General features: G+C 35.0%; 2 protein-coding genes across 2 annotated transcripts in view; both read right to left on the minus strand.

Annotated features, from left to right (window-relative positions):
• LOC128224298 (uncharacterized protein C05D11.1-like) overlaps positions 1–10,199 on the minus strand; it is a 30,379-nt gene extending 20,180 nt beyond the window's left edge. The window contains exons 1-8 of the mRNA XM_052934110.1: positions 10,054–10,199; positions 7,318–7,400; positions 6,197–6,355; positions 3,433–3,642; positions 2,185–2,307; positions 1,716–1,856; positions 575–685; positions 83–174 (exon numbers count right to left, since the gene is read on the minus strand). Of these exons, the coding sequence (XP_052790070.1) occupies positions 83–174; positions 575–685; positions 1,716–1,856; positions 2,185–2,307; positions 3,433–3,642; positions 6,197–6,355; positions 7,318–7,400; positions 10,054–10,195 (1,061 nt within the window). The 5' untranslated portion in view covers positions 10,196–10,199. The remainder of the gene's footprint in view (positions 1–82; positions 175–574; positions 686–1,715; positions 1,857–2,184; positions 2,308–3,432; positions 3,643–6,196; positions 6,356–7,317; positions 7,401–10,053) is intronic.
• Positions 10,200–11,903: 1,704 nt separating this feature from the next.
• On the minus strand, positions 11,904–15,473 carry LOC128224927 (uncharacterized protein CXorf38-like). Its single transcript, XM_052935031.1, has 5 exons — positions 15,394–15,473; positions 14,380–14,954; positions 13,566–14,038; positions 13,100–13,273; positions 11,904–12,497 (listed from the first exon to the last, which is right to left on the minus strand). Exons 2-5 carry the CDS (start codon positions 14,912–14,914, stop codon positions 12,108–12,110), a joined length of 1,572 nt encoding a protein of 523 aa, XP_052790991.1. The 5' UTR covers positions 14,915–14,954; positions 15,394–15,473; the 3' UTR covers positions 11,904–12,107.
• Between the last annotated feature and the right edge of the window lie 590 nt (positions 15,474–16,063).

Genomic DNA, 16,063 nt, shown 5'->3' on the forward strand with positions numbered 1-16,063 from the left:
TCAATATTGTTGAAATAATATGTGCGTCGAGATCATTCTTTTTTTCTTGCCAATCTTTCAGATAACCACTAACCCACCATACCTGGAATAAATCTTGTTCAGCTTGCTTGTAACCACGTTGTCAAACTTGAAGTACACCGCACATTCAGAATTTTCTATCATGCTTCCGTGGACCTGAAGAAGAAAAATACATATTTCATGTTTTGAAAAATATGTACTTCAAGTTTTGAAAAACACTGGATTAATTTTCTATTATTCATTGTATATAAGGGTAATAAATCAGGTATGCTTAATATTGTTGATGACTCTCCAGTTGGAGATTAGTTTCTGTTGAGTATCATGTGATGTGAATATAAAATAAAAAGTGTATCTGATTTAACCAAGAATTTAGTTACTATGTTTCAATGTTTTAATATGTGTGTTGACATGGCAACAATAATCACACCAATGTTGATGAATCTAAGGCTATATTGACCACACCGATGAAACTAAAGCTATATATGCCAGTACCTAGATACTTCACAAATCTATCAAGGAAAAAATCCTACAAACTATATTTCTCCATCATACTCACATCACTACAGAATGGCTCATCTATTTCCACAAATTCCCTCTGCAGTGGCGATATTGCAGAGTCGGTCAGATAGTCCAGTAGTAGACTCAGGCTTGCATAGCTGTATTGATCCTGAAAACATTTAAAACCAAAGTTATCTCAGGCAAATGACAAATGCCCCTGAATTAAGCTCCAAATATTTCCGCAAACTATCACTGAATATTTGACATGACCAAGTCAGTCAGATAGTCCCGTAGAAGATTCAGACTTGCATAGCTGTATTGGTCCTAGAAATATTTAAAAACAGGTATCACAGGAACAGACAAATGCCCTGAATCCACAAACTCCTTGTGTGTCAAGAGGTTTTCATAAGTTTTTTTTATCATTTTTCCATGACTATACCAGTGTTGGTTTGAACCCCACTAAAACCAGAATATTTTTTATTCTTCAAGTGCATTTTTTGCTGCACTTTTCACATCAAAGAGTCAAAATAGTATAATACAAAGTGTTTTCAGAGGTGTTTACTGGGAAAAAACATGAGTAAGTCACTTTAAACTAGTTTGTATGGCCATAACCTCACACTCGTCTCAATGTTTATCAATCATGGCTTCCATTAAAATTTGAAACTGGAAGTATGAACTTCATGACCATCAATATTGGAAGTTTTTCACTTGACTTTGGAAGTTTTTTTCAAAATTATGGAAGTTTTTGTACTTCCAAGGAATTAAGTTTGGGAGTTTTAAGGAGTAATGTTCTTCCAAACTTCCTTTAACCGAATCCCTCTGTTCAATGATGACAAGACTAAAAATATAAGCTTTATCAGAGCAAACATTAATTTGAAAACAATGAAGAATTTATAGTAAGTAATTGAAAGTAATTTGTTGTCTGGTTAGCGGGTTGTCCAGTTAGCACACTCGCTTTTCACCAAGGTGACCAGGGTTCATTTCCTCACCTGGGCACATGTGAGATTAGTCAGCAATCACCAAGCCGGACAAGTGGGTTTTCTCCGGGTACTCCCATTTCCCCACAACACTAGACCACACTCTCTCGCAACATCGTGCCAACAAGAGTGACTTAGTATGAATTATCACAACTTTCTTCACAATCGTTGGAAAATATATAATGTTTAAACTACAGTAGTTCCAAATACTCAAGCCATTACCTTAGCACGCGGGCCCCTCCAAGCAATGTTTACAATCCCATGTTCCTCATCATCAGCAGCATATTTCACCACTTTGTCTGCGCTTGCATCCAGAGGGGGCACAGCAGACTGCCAGGGGCGGGAGAAAAGGGGACGGGCACCCTGGAAAAAGAATATTTTTCTTTCAAAATTTGTCTTTGGCAACGAATTTCACTAATTTTTCTTTGTCTTTAATTCGCGTAATATTTTATTCATTTAGAGTTATTAGACTTTAAATGGGAATAACTTCTATGTTTATCACAGTAAACCATATTGTATTTACCATAATCACATTTAAGTATGTGTTTTGTCTCATTGAAATAAGCTACTTAAGCCTGTTAAGCTTAAGAAGTTTCGAGAAATTGGGGCCAGTATAAATCTTTAAAGGTTTTAATCTACATATTAAAACACCTGATCTGGCAATAAACAAATATTGACTTCACTTCTGTACCTTGGCCACAATTTTGTCCTCGAAAGGTGCCAGGACCCTGAAGACATCATCTACATTGATCTGTCCAGTGATAATCAGGCACAGGTTCTCGGGACGGTAAAAGTCGCGATGGTAGTCACAGACCTAGGATAAAAGGTGACAGAGAAAATGGTTATCAAATGCTTCATATTTTGTTCTCAAAAGGGAATCCTGATAAAAAACATGACCATAACTGAACTGATAAACGATAATCTGGGACAGAATTTCTGGACAAGAGATATCTTGTATGATTATTTTTGTTAAAACAAAGGAGTATACGAGGAACATTACAGTGATTTTTTTGGTTCAATTAACTGCCTTCTAAAGGTTGTTTCACCTTGCAAAAAATGTCCATTTTTCCCAATATTTTTTAATTGTTTCCCAATTTGATAAATGCACATTATGTTAGTGAATAAAAAAGCAATGAATTCCTCGAAAAATTAACAAAATCTTGACAAGACTATCTCTTTCACAGCATACAGTATGCATAAAAAGGTGAAAATCAGTATATTTGACATTATATCTGCTATTTTGATCTGATTTTGTATTTTTCTCACTTTGGACTTTTTTTCCCAATTTGCAAGGCACAAAAATCACTGCATTAGCTTCACTCAAACAAGCCAAAATTGAACTATGACATTTGAAATAGAACTTTTCTACCTTCAGAGACTAAATCTCATACACAGATGAACTTGTTATCAGAAAGGACAATAATTATATTTTTCTTCCTTTTCTTTGAAAACTGCAAACTTGAAATAGTAGCCTGAGTACTTAATACTTAATTCATAAATTCAGTTAAGTACTCTGATTTAAGTTTGTAATGATAACATCATGGACCTTTTAGATTTAGCCATTTACCATAAATAACTGGTTATACGACAAAAAAAATTCCCTCAGATTTCGAAAAAATAAAATGCCTAAGTCTTACAACCAGTAACAAGCTTTTGACATTTTTTTCCAAAGTCGATTTCAGGCCGTTATTGGCTCAGAGAAATTAGCTAAAAAACTTCAGCGAACATGTTATCAATTACATTTTGGGACGCCCTAATGTGTAGTAAACATCAAAAAAATATCTACATTAAAGTTATGGAAGCCAGAACTACAGAGAAATAAATGGTGAAAAAAATAGTTGGTTTAGATTTATGTAGAAAGGGATGTCACTCACGTCATCTCGATCAAGTTTATAGCTTACAAATCACAACTTCTTGACAAATTTGAAACAAGCCCAACCTTCTTATGTGAAGTACTCTCCCGCAGATTTTTCATGACTCCTCCTGTCTCAGAACTGTAGCCGCAATGTCCGGGATACATCGCCCGCACCATCTCAAGATGTGTTCGACTCTCGCCCGAGTTTTCCCGCGCCTGCATCTCACAGTACACCACTCCGGCATTTTCCCCTTCTCCGTTGATATGGTGAACCTCGGTTACGTAGCTGGAATCCTGTGTGAAAATTTCCTTCAAGTTGAGTATTGGTGGGGAAATTTGCTGAATTGAATTACTATTTATAACTGGGATCTATTTTTTTTTTAAATGAATGGAATACGATGATTTTCAATGTTATTCAATAAAAGTTGGTTTTCTGAGTCGGAGTCTAGACTTGGACTTCAGACTGGTAATAATGATAGCCCCATACATGATGAAGGTCTTCCAACTTCAACTTTAACCAGTCATCGAAAACTTGTTTTCATACTTGTAGTTCTTAGTCAGGATTTTACTTGACCAAAAATTCATTTTTCCATACTTTTGTTTTTCTTTTTCTAAATAATTATTAATAACTTTTTTTCACTATTCCCACTTGATTTAAAACACACTTGGCTGTTGGGTAAGACAAGTTTTTTTAACCCTGGTAAAAATGTAAAGGTTATTCGACATTGTGCAACTTACAATAAAAGTTATTTTTGTGCTAGCCCCATATGATGTTCACAGCTGTGTACAAGTCGAAATATAATCCATTCTGCACAAAACAATGTTAAATTACTTATTTATTCTTTACCTTCATTATTCCAATTATTTTAATTATCAGTCTTTATTATTCCTTGAATTATATTATCATGGCATTCATATATAAGACTTTTACAACATTTTGTTTGCAAACGAATTAGAATCGATCATCGTTATTAACAAGGATTTATGTCTTTATCATAATTTTAACATGGGACCTTTGAATCACACATGGTGGAAAAAATACAGGATCTTTTGTACGCCCAGATACAGAAATATATTGTTATTGTACAATCACATGAAGAAAATAAGATTCTACCATTGGAAGTATAAATTAGGTACAGAATAAATGTAGATTATCTGTCATGGGTTCTTTACATTTATACCAGAGCTCCAGATAACATGTGCATTAAAGTGTATTGTCCACCCTTATGTAATTCTGTAAAGCACACTTGGTTGCATTCCATAAGCGTAATGGCATTGTTACAGTCTACTTGCACATTGAAATAATAAAAATACTGGATGCCGCTTCCATCCCTTTTCATTATTAAAGACAACGATAATAGGAAATCCCTGCCTAATAGACTAATAGACATTGAAGTGATTCTACACAGCTTGTGGAAACTGTGGTTAGGGTCAAGGGGCCAATGCCCCTTGTGGGATGAATTTAAGCCTTTTTTAACCAAAATTTCTAGTGTTCTTGTGCATGTTTATTTTGCTACAGGGAAATTATGTACATGTACTTGAATATGATACTGAATCTGAGAACTACCCCACTGAATCTGAGTACCCCCCACCAGTGAGGGCTAACTAATAAACCAAATAACTGTCAAATTCAGATTCAGGATACTATTATAACATTGCAGACCACATGCCTTGCCATTTGCTAGCAATTCCCTCCTAATATCGTATATGTAATTTCTTCTCTACCAATTATATACTTTCAGCCTCCGAATCTCTGTGATCCTCTGAAAATTAATCATTTAGCTTCATTTTCTGTGGTTCTAGATATTTCACCTGCAGCTAACTTATTCCGTTTTAACAACCACAAGAAATATCTGGACACTTTGTGACGTATAAAGCATACAAAATTTCCCCAAAGGTACATGTAAAATTCATCAAAATAATGGATTATTTTTAGCAGTGACATCATCGCAAGCTTGTTTCATTTTGTTCACACCGGGGTGACACGCGTATACAAAAAGGAATGTTACGTAAATGGTAATAGGACTAACAGAAGGCCAGACACGCTCATGTTGCAAACTTACTACGCTTTTTAGAGTCTGGAAAAAATATTCTTTTTTTAATCTCCATTGCTTTGCAAATCATAAATTCAAAACATATCCATGGGGGATGCGACTAGTGAGGTCATGTATCGAGCTAATGTTATTGTATTCGGAATGCTGGGAAACCCAAACCAAGAACTTTAAAACATCCCATAGGGGGATGCGACTAATGACGTCACAAATCGAGATTATGCTGTACTGTAGTCCAAACGCGCAGAAACCAAAATAAACAATACCTTAAGTCGGGGTTTTAAACTGATTTAAACATAAAAACATGACAAAAAATAGCAGATTTTATTTTTATTGATGCGGGGAAAATAGCCAAATGAAGATGCTAAAGTAACCAGGTTATTTTACCGGCTTCCGGCCCATTTCTACACCCTCTAAAATAACGTGTACCACATTTAATACAATTGCTTTAATTTACTGAAAAGGATGAATTATTATCAAAAGCAATGGTTCTAAGAAAGGATACCATGTTTAATTTGAGAGAAAGGTGCAGAAAACACTGTATTTCTACTGTAGGAGACTATATAGTATATCCCTGTAAATCCTTTAGGACCCAGCAGTCATTTCATATTTCTGCGTTTACAGCTTTAAAATACATGGATACAGGTATATTATTAGTAATAAATCTTTTTCCAAAAATGCTTTATTTTGTAAGAAGTTAAAGGCTTATCACACATTGACAAAGTTAATGTTTGTTATATGTTTGATAATAGACTTTAAATATGAGTTTAATTTTTTTTTATGTTTTAACAACTCACCGTCAAGGTAGCATACAAAATATGGTCCAGGTACACGGGCAGAAGATTCAGGAATCCCTGGCTCCCAGCATTGGTCATCGTGTAACAAGTATGATCTGTATCGGTCCAGGCATTTGTCCCTGAAGCCAGACACCGGTTAGCCAGTAAGTCCAATACTCCCTGAAATAAACAGTTAATAATTTTGTGATAATATTTTCAGATTTTAATAACAAGAGCTAAAACAGCATGCAGCAAGACATTATTGTCTGACAAGGGCAAACATTAAAAATGTAATTAAGTCTAAAAGGACTTAAAGGGACTGTACACCAGATTGGCACCAAAAAAAAGTTTTTTTCTGTAATGAATCTCAGGACAATTATCTATATTGATAGTCTGTTACGCTTTGATATCATAATTGTAAAAAAGTACCAAAATGTAGTCATATCCACTGATGGCTTACTCAAATTGGTAGACATAATTAAGCTATACACCTACCTCAGTTATATCATGTGATAACACCGACTAGCCAATCACGCATAAGGAATGAATTCTACCTTGTAAACATACCAAGTAATCTTTTTTAATGGAAAAATACGAAATAACAGCTAAACTGAAATAAATTGTAAACTATGTGGTACTTCAGTAAGTAAGTTTCAATGCATTGTACACATTGATGCCAAGTTTATGTCAGTTTCCGACAATTTTCTCTTTTTTTCGCTTTTTTATCATACGGAGTACAGCCCCTTTAATGTGATAAATATAAGATATAAAACCTTCACCTTATATGTGTTTTCTTCACTGCCCATGAATATAAGATATAAAACCTTCACCTTATATGTGTTTTCTTCACTGCCCATGAATATAAGATATAAAACCTTCACCTTATATGTGTTTTCTTCACTGCCCATGAATATAAGATATATTATAAAACCTTCACCTTATATGTGTTTTCTTCATTGCCCCTGAATATAAGATAAAACCTTCACCTTATATGTGTTTTCTTCACTGTCCATGAATATAAGATATAAAACCTTCACCTTATATGTGTTTTCTTCACTGCCCATGAATATAAGATATATTATAAAACCTTCACCTTATATGTGTTTTCTTCATTGCCCATGAATATAAGATAAAACCTTCACCTTGTATGGGTATTCTTCACTGCCCATGAATATAAGATGTTCCAATGTATGTGGCAAGCCATCATCATCATGAGCTTCAGTGGCTGAAAAGATATATGTTTATAACTCGGCATTTTCCGTTGTAGGGGGAAAGTCTTATTCCCATAAAATTCTTCAAATTCAGGATCTTAAATTGCAGTTGAATATGGCTTTGCTTTGTTTCTTTGTTTGAAACAGGCTGGTGAGACTTGTCCAATTTGGCAGAATTTGTGACTCAATTAGTCTAAAATAATAGACCTGTTTGAAATAGATAATAAAGATTTGCATTCATATTTTACCATGTAATTACAAAGAAATTTTGCTCAATACAAGCAGGATTTACCTTTCCAATAAAACGAAACTATACTGACACAGACAACAATTATTCCAAGTGTAACAACTAGGCCATCTCCGACAGGCTTCGAGATGGACCTTGTAAGTATAATCGTAACAACTCGGCCATGGCCGAAGTGTTCCGATTGTTGTAAAACTGTGAGCCGCAGCCTTGCAGGTGCCCTCCATGTATATATTGTTAAATGTTTTGACAGTATGAAATGAATAAAAACACATCAAACTCATAATAATTTGTTGGATATTTACTTTTTTGTGTATGGAACTAATATAAAATAACATTATCTGGTAATATTTCTTGGTTTTATGATATATCCCGAAACAACCTATTTTCTACCACAACCTATTTTCGACCGCCCCCTGAAAATAGGTTTAACACTTCTATTTTGCGTCACTTCCAGTAAAAATAGCTGCATTTGTTAACCATAACAGTAGAACTGTCAGAAAACTTCATTTGAAAAAGAATGGGAATGCTAGTGTTAAATAAAACTTCAGTTTTACTTGAAACAACACCAGTTAGTCATTTTTAATTAATGCCAAACTAAAACCTTCATTTATAATGATATTGTAACGTTCCGCTGTAAGCCGCCGAAGGTGTGTTCATAATAATGTTCCATATAAAACGGAAGTATGTTCATACTGGATGTAAACTTGGTTGGTAATATGCAAATTAGCAAAGCCCGGGCTATGTGAGAATAGAGAAGTTAGGTCGAGCATGCTTTTCCCTGAAGGGATCTGTTGGTGTTTGTTTCATTACGCCAGAAAGCTCGGCTATCTTGTGTTTGTTTGTTTGATGGTCTCGCACGTTACAATATCACTTGTAAAATACTTTTTTTAAAATCATGTTGTTTTTGTTTGCCAGATTTTACATATCTACCAGAGCCTAAAACCTATGCCCTATCATTTTCTAAGTATAATGCACAACATTAAAAGCACATCAAAATATGGTATATTCCTTATTATATAATAAATGAAATTTATCTACAGGTAACTATCTTAAATTATAATTGGGCTCTCAGTTATCATAAAATTATACATACTGCAGCCTGGGCAGGTCACATGAAGCTCATTCAGAGTTGGGTCAGTGATAACAGGGTTCATGATGGGTGAATTTATTATTTTATACCCATGTGAAAGCCATTAGAAGGGATTATGCATTCCTTTGCCCCTCTTGTGGTGATAAATAACTATAAAGTGATTGTATGGCAAATATGTAAAAATTTAATTACTTTTTTAAAAAATAAAATACTTTAAACAGTTAAAATAAGTTATACAAATTATAATGAAAAATATTGTGCACATACTTTTGTTGTGAAGTATAGTTAAAGGTCATGGTCGAAAATAGGTTGTATTTAGTTCAAATACAACATGAGACAGCCGCCATTTTGAATGCAAAATGTAAACAACAGACGATTGAAACAGATTTTATTTTTTTGTTTTTTTAAAGATGAATGATTGCTTTAAATGGTACACACAAACATTTATCTTTTATTATCACTTATTTATGATTGAAATGTAAATAATCCTTATGCGTTTGAAAACAGGTTGTTCTGGGATATTATTGCTGCAATATGCTTTAACCTGAAATTCCTGAAATTAACTACCCACTTTTGGTACAAAACAATTTGTATGTGAAGGATTTGCCTTATCAAAAATCATAATAAAAATCTGTCAATGTATAATTATGTGTACTATTGACTTGATCTGTCTATTATTGACTGACCGATAATTAGAACTAAAGTAAAGAACCGTCTCCGTGGCCTAGTGGATAAGCGTCCGCCTACGGAGCGGGAGGTCGTGGGTTCGATCCCTGGCCGCGTCATACCAAAAGACGTTAAAAGTTGGTACAAGTAGCTCCCTTGCCTGGCGCTTGGTATTTAAAGGGTAGTGCTTGGAAAAGTGGTGTACTCAGTACTGGTTTAACCCAGGAAAGTTGTACCCCGTGTATCGGTGCTTTACACCGAGCACGTAAAAGAACCAAGGGGTCTCTTCGAAAAAGAGCTAGGGTCTCGCACCCGGACTTCCTTGTATCCCACCACTGTCTCTTCAGCGTGCTGTCCCTTCAGCAAAAAACAAAGGACCCCGTTGGAAATAAGTGCTTGCACTTTCACGGGTTATCCTTGATCGCAAGGTCTAAAGAAATACATACATACAAAGAAGGAATATTTTATGCCTTGTTAGTTGTTTTTAAGCAGCAACAAAAGTATACAATGATATACCAGTATTCAGTTTAAAACCATTTTAAAACTCTAAGGGTCATGGCCAAATTCACAATGATGTGAAAATAAAGCGTCACTAGTCCGAAATAACATTATCCGAATACAGAATAATTGCATATTTTGGTACAACATAGATGATATAAAATACCGAGAGCAAAATATCCGTTGACAAGTGGACCTTCTACTTCTGCAATAACAACTGTTATGCCGGTTTTCTTTGACCTGTACTTAGTTACGGGTATATTTGCGTCGGCTTTAACCGCACACAAAATTTCATAGGGCGCAGCCATCTTGAAAAAGGGGGAAGTTAACAATTTTGTTTTGTTCGGCGGTTCATTTTAAGGGCGGCGGTTACTTCCCTTTGCAGTATCTTGTCATTAGATGAATATTTCCAAATCGTCTATTTATAACAGCAAATGAAATGTTTGGCTCTCTAGCAAAAAAGTGTTCATTCCAATACTTTAAATTAATTTTATTTCAGACACCTTCAATAATTAACGAAGGTTTCAAAATAAAGACAAATTGATAAAATTGATATAAAACACCGGTGATCGTCACATATCTTGGACACTAAAATATGGATATTCAGTCCTTTGTTATAGTTTAAAAGTATGACATTTGAATAAAGTTCTTAGAGTTTTGCTTTAAAAAAATAACATTATTGTTTACAATATATAAGGTAAACATGTCCAGAAATCCCCACTAACATTGTCCTGAACAACATCAAGTAATTCCTAAAATAACTGACAACACCTTATGTTTTACACTGTCAGAAAGGCGAAAGACCTAGCTACAAGGAAAACATCTTTTTTGTCGTACTATTTTTACATAATCTGACGATAGGCGCAGACTCGTCACTGAAAATACAAATTAGCGAAACAATGTTCAAAGAGGTTCGAGAACTATGAAATATTACCCCCTGCGCTTCTTACAAAAAATAGCTTAAAATCATCGCTACACTTTTTAATTTGATTATTGGCGGAAAATTAATTGTTCATGTGTAACAGACTGCACAAATTGCTATGTTCGAACCAACGAACTCTCGCTCTGCGGGCGGACACTCTACCGCGTCGCTATAAAAGCTAGCTCTATAGCGAGACAGTATAAGTGCCGCTATATACACATCGCACACCCGGTTACACATGCGTCGTTGCTTCTGTATTAACGACATAAGTTAACATACGCTAGCTAAACTTCGGTTCTTACTAATGCTATGGTGGTTCGTGTTGCGGTCTAAAAGTACAGATTTTGTGAAAATCTATTTAGCCCATAGTCCTTTGTGTGTTTGACTGATTGAAAAGACCCGTGGACTTTTTAACTGACTTCTTAAACCATGGAGATTATTCGTTGATTTACGTATTTTTTGCTGATTATATAATTAGGCTTTCGGCTATAAAGGTTTAATAAGGGTACTTCAACCTGTCCGTTTTTGAAAGCATCCTTCTGCCCTCACGATGACCATCATGTGCAGCCTTCTGCCTTCATAGTATTGAGTGATTACGATCATCCGTTCTACTTTGTTTAAAAAACTTATTATATGATAAGGAATGCATACAAATTTAAATATAATTAGCAGCTAATAAAACTATTTCAACCAAACACAATTTCTGTCATTTTTGGTCAAATCCATAGTATTCAAGTTCTTAACAGATCGCAGCAATGTGCCCTTTTCACCCTTAGCACCCTCCCCATTTCCTGAGTTCACTGCCCTTTTAAATCTTGGCTTAAACCCTAGAATAAGCTATTTTTTGTAAGAAGCGCAGGGGGTAATATGTCATAGTTCTCGTACATAATATGAATTCAAATCATATACATACTAGTAAATTAAATTATTTTCCGGAATCTTAATGAAAAATTATTCTACTACTTGTATAAATAATAGCAACGCAGCTAGAGTTTGTAAAATTAACTTGTAAAGCCGTATAGAGTGAAAGAGAGAAAAAAAACTGTACTCTTATAGACACTTAAGTATAAACAAAAAAAACAACCAAATTGACTCGGGTAATATTTCACATACTTAACAACCAGACAGACATCACATTCAAATGAAAACATACCGGTGCATGTTTCAAGCAAAAGAAGACAAGTCATGTAACATAGCCCGCATCAACAAAGCCCTAAACAGTGCACTCACAGTTTGGCAAAAATGCATTCAAACTTGTTTTAATATCAGTTATCTTATATACATAACACCAGCTTTATTCAAAACAGGAATGGATACGCTAGTTTGAAAAACTCCCACAGCACAACACAGTACACAAATGTAAAGACAATTTCAAGTAAATTCTCGAAACTACTTTGGAAAAGAACCTTGTCTGGACAGTTGTCTTTATAGGTCAGACAAGGAACGTTTCCGACACACTCCCTTTCCCCGTTGCTTAAATCGTCTTCCGAGAGCATTTTAAGTTTAGCCCTTTCAAGTTCATCTTCCCAAAATACTTTCTCTTTTCCAATATCTTCGAGGAGGCCAGCAATGCGTTCAACGTCAACTTGTTCTGCTTCAGCAAGATCAGCGATAAGTGCTCTTTTCTTTTCTACTAATGCTCTGGATGAATCCTTGAAAATACTGATGTTGATTTCACAAACTTTTATCTGCAAAAAACATCATTATAACAATCAATATTTATATGGAAAACTGCAGAAACAAGTTCAGTAGTCAGACGATAACACATAAACCCCGTTTAATGACACAGGGTAAACGCCAAAGCCATCTAACACAAACATACAAAAAATCACAAAAAGAAACATGGAACAAAAACGTAAACGTCTTCAAACAACACAGTGCATATAAATATACTATATAAAAAACTAGGTGAGCTTATCAAGGATTGTTATGAACCGCCAAAACAAGATCTTTGATTCGACTGGAATTCCAGTAAATGTTTACGTTAGAACGTATGGAATCATCCCTGCTATAGGTTATTACTATAAGTATTGCTCATTTGTTGATAAAAGACATTATTTAAAAGGCAAAACATTATTTATTCTGGTCAAAATAATTTTGATATCCACTACTATTTAACTCAGTTTTAGCTGGATTCACAAAAATACCATTGATCAGTTCAATTTTATGGATATTTTGCGATGCATGGTTGAACAACTCTTCGATGTAAGCCTGTGGCAATATAGATGGAACTTTCCAAACCATCATACTTAGAAGTCAACGTATACTGCGATTTAAAAACGCCCAATACCTCCTCAACAATCCTCTCGCCCTTTCGTAGTTTACGTTTTAACTTTTCTGGGACGTCTTGATGGTTTGATAAGATATTCAGAAGTTGAATAATGATGTTGAAACAATCATCTGTTTCATTGCCCTCCATTGTATTGTCTGGCGAATGAAAAACTTTGTTTCTAACGCTCGCAACCTACAAGTCACAAACAATAGCAATGGTGGTTGTCAAAGAGTCATGTACAAAACAAGAGTTTATATTATACCTGGAATAATCCACCGAAAGCGTTGTTTCTGTTGCATACAAATACATGGACATTAACTCGATCAAAATGGTAAATGACCTAAAAAATTCCCGTGCAGGAAATTCGAACCCCGCAATTTCCGGAGCCCAAACACCGTGGTTTAAATCTCTTACGATTTAGGTAAGTGCAATTAAATATTAAACAACTTGGTAATACATAATACAAGCTTTGGAATCATGCTACCATTCTCAAAAGATTGGCATCACATAGGTGGAATAAACGGCAATCTTGCATGACACGACAGAGGTCTTGGACTTCGTATGATTCTGGATCTCGAACGCTGTCTAATTTCATTCCAGCACCGAAAAGACTGAGCAAGTACAATTCCCGCGGAATTCTTTTATTTTTTAATGACGAACCTTTCTCCCTTGAGGTTTTCTTGACCTTTAATTTAAGTGTTATTTTCTTTATTTCTTCACATTTCGGACAACTTGGCTCAAAGTGTGTATGAACTTTCATATGATTTCTACTTTCTTCAGAGAGTGTCGTTCCATTGCAAACTTTAAGATTTCCTTTTGTAAACTCATCAAACATGCCAAAGACAAAACCTGACAGACATTTTCTCCCTTCTGCGAGTGCTATTGTGAGTTTTATCCAGTTTCTATATTCTCTTTTCCTGAATTTCCCTCGTTTTATGTGTAGAAGATAATCTTGTCCTGAAACATAGAGTTTATATTTGAAATATGAAAATTACTGAAATACTGCCTTCAACATTTGACGGTGTAACCCATCCCAGTCACTCAAAGACTCTTAATTTTCAACCCGAATCCTCCGTTAGAAATAAAGATAAAGTGTTGAATACGCGTACCGGATGATGCCAAATTTTGAGTTTTTGCATACCGCCTACCACTTTCCTGTCTCCCGAGTACTTGTTAAAATATCTTTGAATGCCGCGCACCAGAAAGAATGGTTTCAGCCACAAAATATGGCATATTTCGGTGAATTATTTGGGATTTATAGAATTTATTTATAAAACTATTACATGTAGTTTTCTTACCAAACGAGTGATCACTTTTTATCCATTCTGTCAAGGTGTCAAACAGTTGACTACGATCAACATCACTGGCTGGATTGCATTCAGACACCTTTTCATTAAGTGTTTGATTGTTTAGATATTGCAACACATCACGCTCAAATGCATTCAGTTTCTTTTTCATTTTCTTGGCCTCTCCATTTTCTATCTTTGTATCGTTCTTTACAAGAAAATATATTGTATTCCTCACCCCTCGAATGATTTCAAGATGCTGAACAAAATCTATGCGAAACTGACGCCCAAGCGTTTTAAGAGATGCCATCAAAACAGTATATAAAAGGTGCATGCTTTTTTCCATTTCCAGGAATCGATCAATATATTCTTTTTCGTCCTGTTGGCATTTGTTTTTATCATAACCGGGGGCTTTTGTTTGCTTCAAGGCCAGATGAACATTTATGTAATGGTCATTGGCAATCGCCGAAAGAAATGAATCCATAACAATATAGCATGTCTTCATTAAGTGAAATAAAATATCGTTTTCGGTTGGTACCGACGCCATGTTCCGAAATGTCGGTTCGTGCCTAAGTGAAGATGTGCAGCTGCAACAGAATATAGGTTCACTGGCATTATATATATATATATTTTATTATAAATACAAAATCAACTAATTCCATAACATACGCTTTATACTTATACAATGAAATACAATGACAAGTGCAGTAGGATACCCTGCTGAGAGGCACAAGGCATATGTATAAAATGCACTAAACAACATAATGATTTTAAAACAATAAAATAACAATTAAAAAAACAGATGACTCATATTCGAACTTGTCTTTAAAATTATCAAAACAACCTTTCTGAGAAATTTCTAGGATATTTGGGCTGAAAATGTTACCCCTAGAGTTTTAACAAGGTTTTTCTATATTTGGGCTCTTACCAAGTGTTTCCCATATGACCCATATTCGAATATGAGCTAGAAATCATTGAAACAACCTTTCTGGCAAATTTCTAGGATATTTGAGCTGAAAATGTTACCTCTAGAGTGCTTACAAGGTTTTTCCATATTTGGGCTCCAAATTTTTGACCCCGGATAAGATGACCCATATTCGAACTTGATCTAGAAATTATCGAAACAACCTTTATGACAAAGTACAGGATATTTGGACTGAAAAAGTGGCCTCTATAGGGTTACCAAGATTTTTTTTATTTTTGGGTCATGTTACCTAGTTTTTCATCCCAGATGACCCATATTCAAATATATCCGTGTAATTACTGTGACAAACATCCTGACCAAGTTTCGTGACAATTGAGGCAAAATGTGACCACTTGAATGTTAACAAACTAAGTGTGGACGGACAACGGATAACAGACGACGGACGACGGACATTCATCGATCCTTATAGCTCATCCTCAGCGTACGGCTAAGGTGAGCTAGCAAAAAAAACCTGGATCTGTCAGCGAAACAACTGTTCACAATGGTTTATTTTGTTTTGCGAATACCCAGCTCACACTTGTCCTAACACATCAAAACTTAGCGGAAGTCACTATATGCGTCTGTTGAAACAGTAGTATACATTCATACACAAAAAATCATATTTCGCAATCAAAAGCGATATACTGTTGGCGTTCTAAATATCAAGAGTGTTTTAAAGCCCGTTTTAAAACTGTGGTTTCTTTAACTCGAACCCAAAGCTGAAATATGTAT

The sequence above is a fragment of the Mya arenaria genome, chromosome 17 (assembly GCF_026914265.1).
Source record: "Mya arenaria isolate MELC-2E11 chromosome 17, ASM2691426v1".
NCBI classification, from domain to species: Eukaryota; Metazoa; Mollusca; class Bivalvia; order Myida; family Myidae; genus Mya; species Mya arenaria.

Coding starts and splice junctions, on each gene's coding strand:
- LOC128224927 (XM_052935031.1), bottom strand. CDS start 14,914: ATGGCGTCGGTACCAACCGAAAACGATATTTTATTTCACTTAATGAAG. Junction 14,039..14,379: donor AAAAAGTGATCACTCGTTTG/GTAAGAAAACTA, acceptor TCTATGTTTCAG/GACAAGATTATCTTCTACAC. Junction 12,498..13,099: donor GCGAGAGGATTGTTGAGGAG/GTATTGGGCGTT, acceptor TGTTTTTTGCAG/ATAAAAGTTTGTGAAATCAA.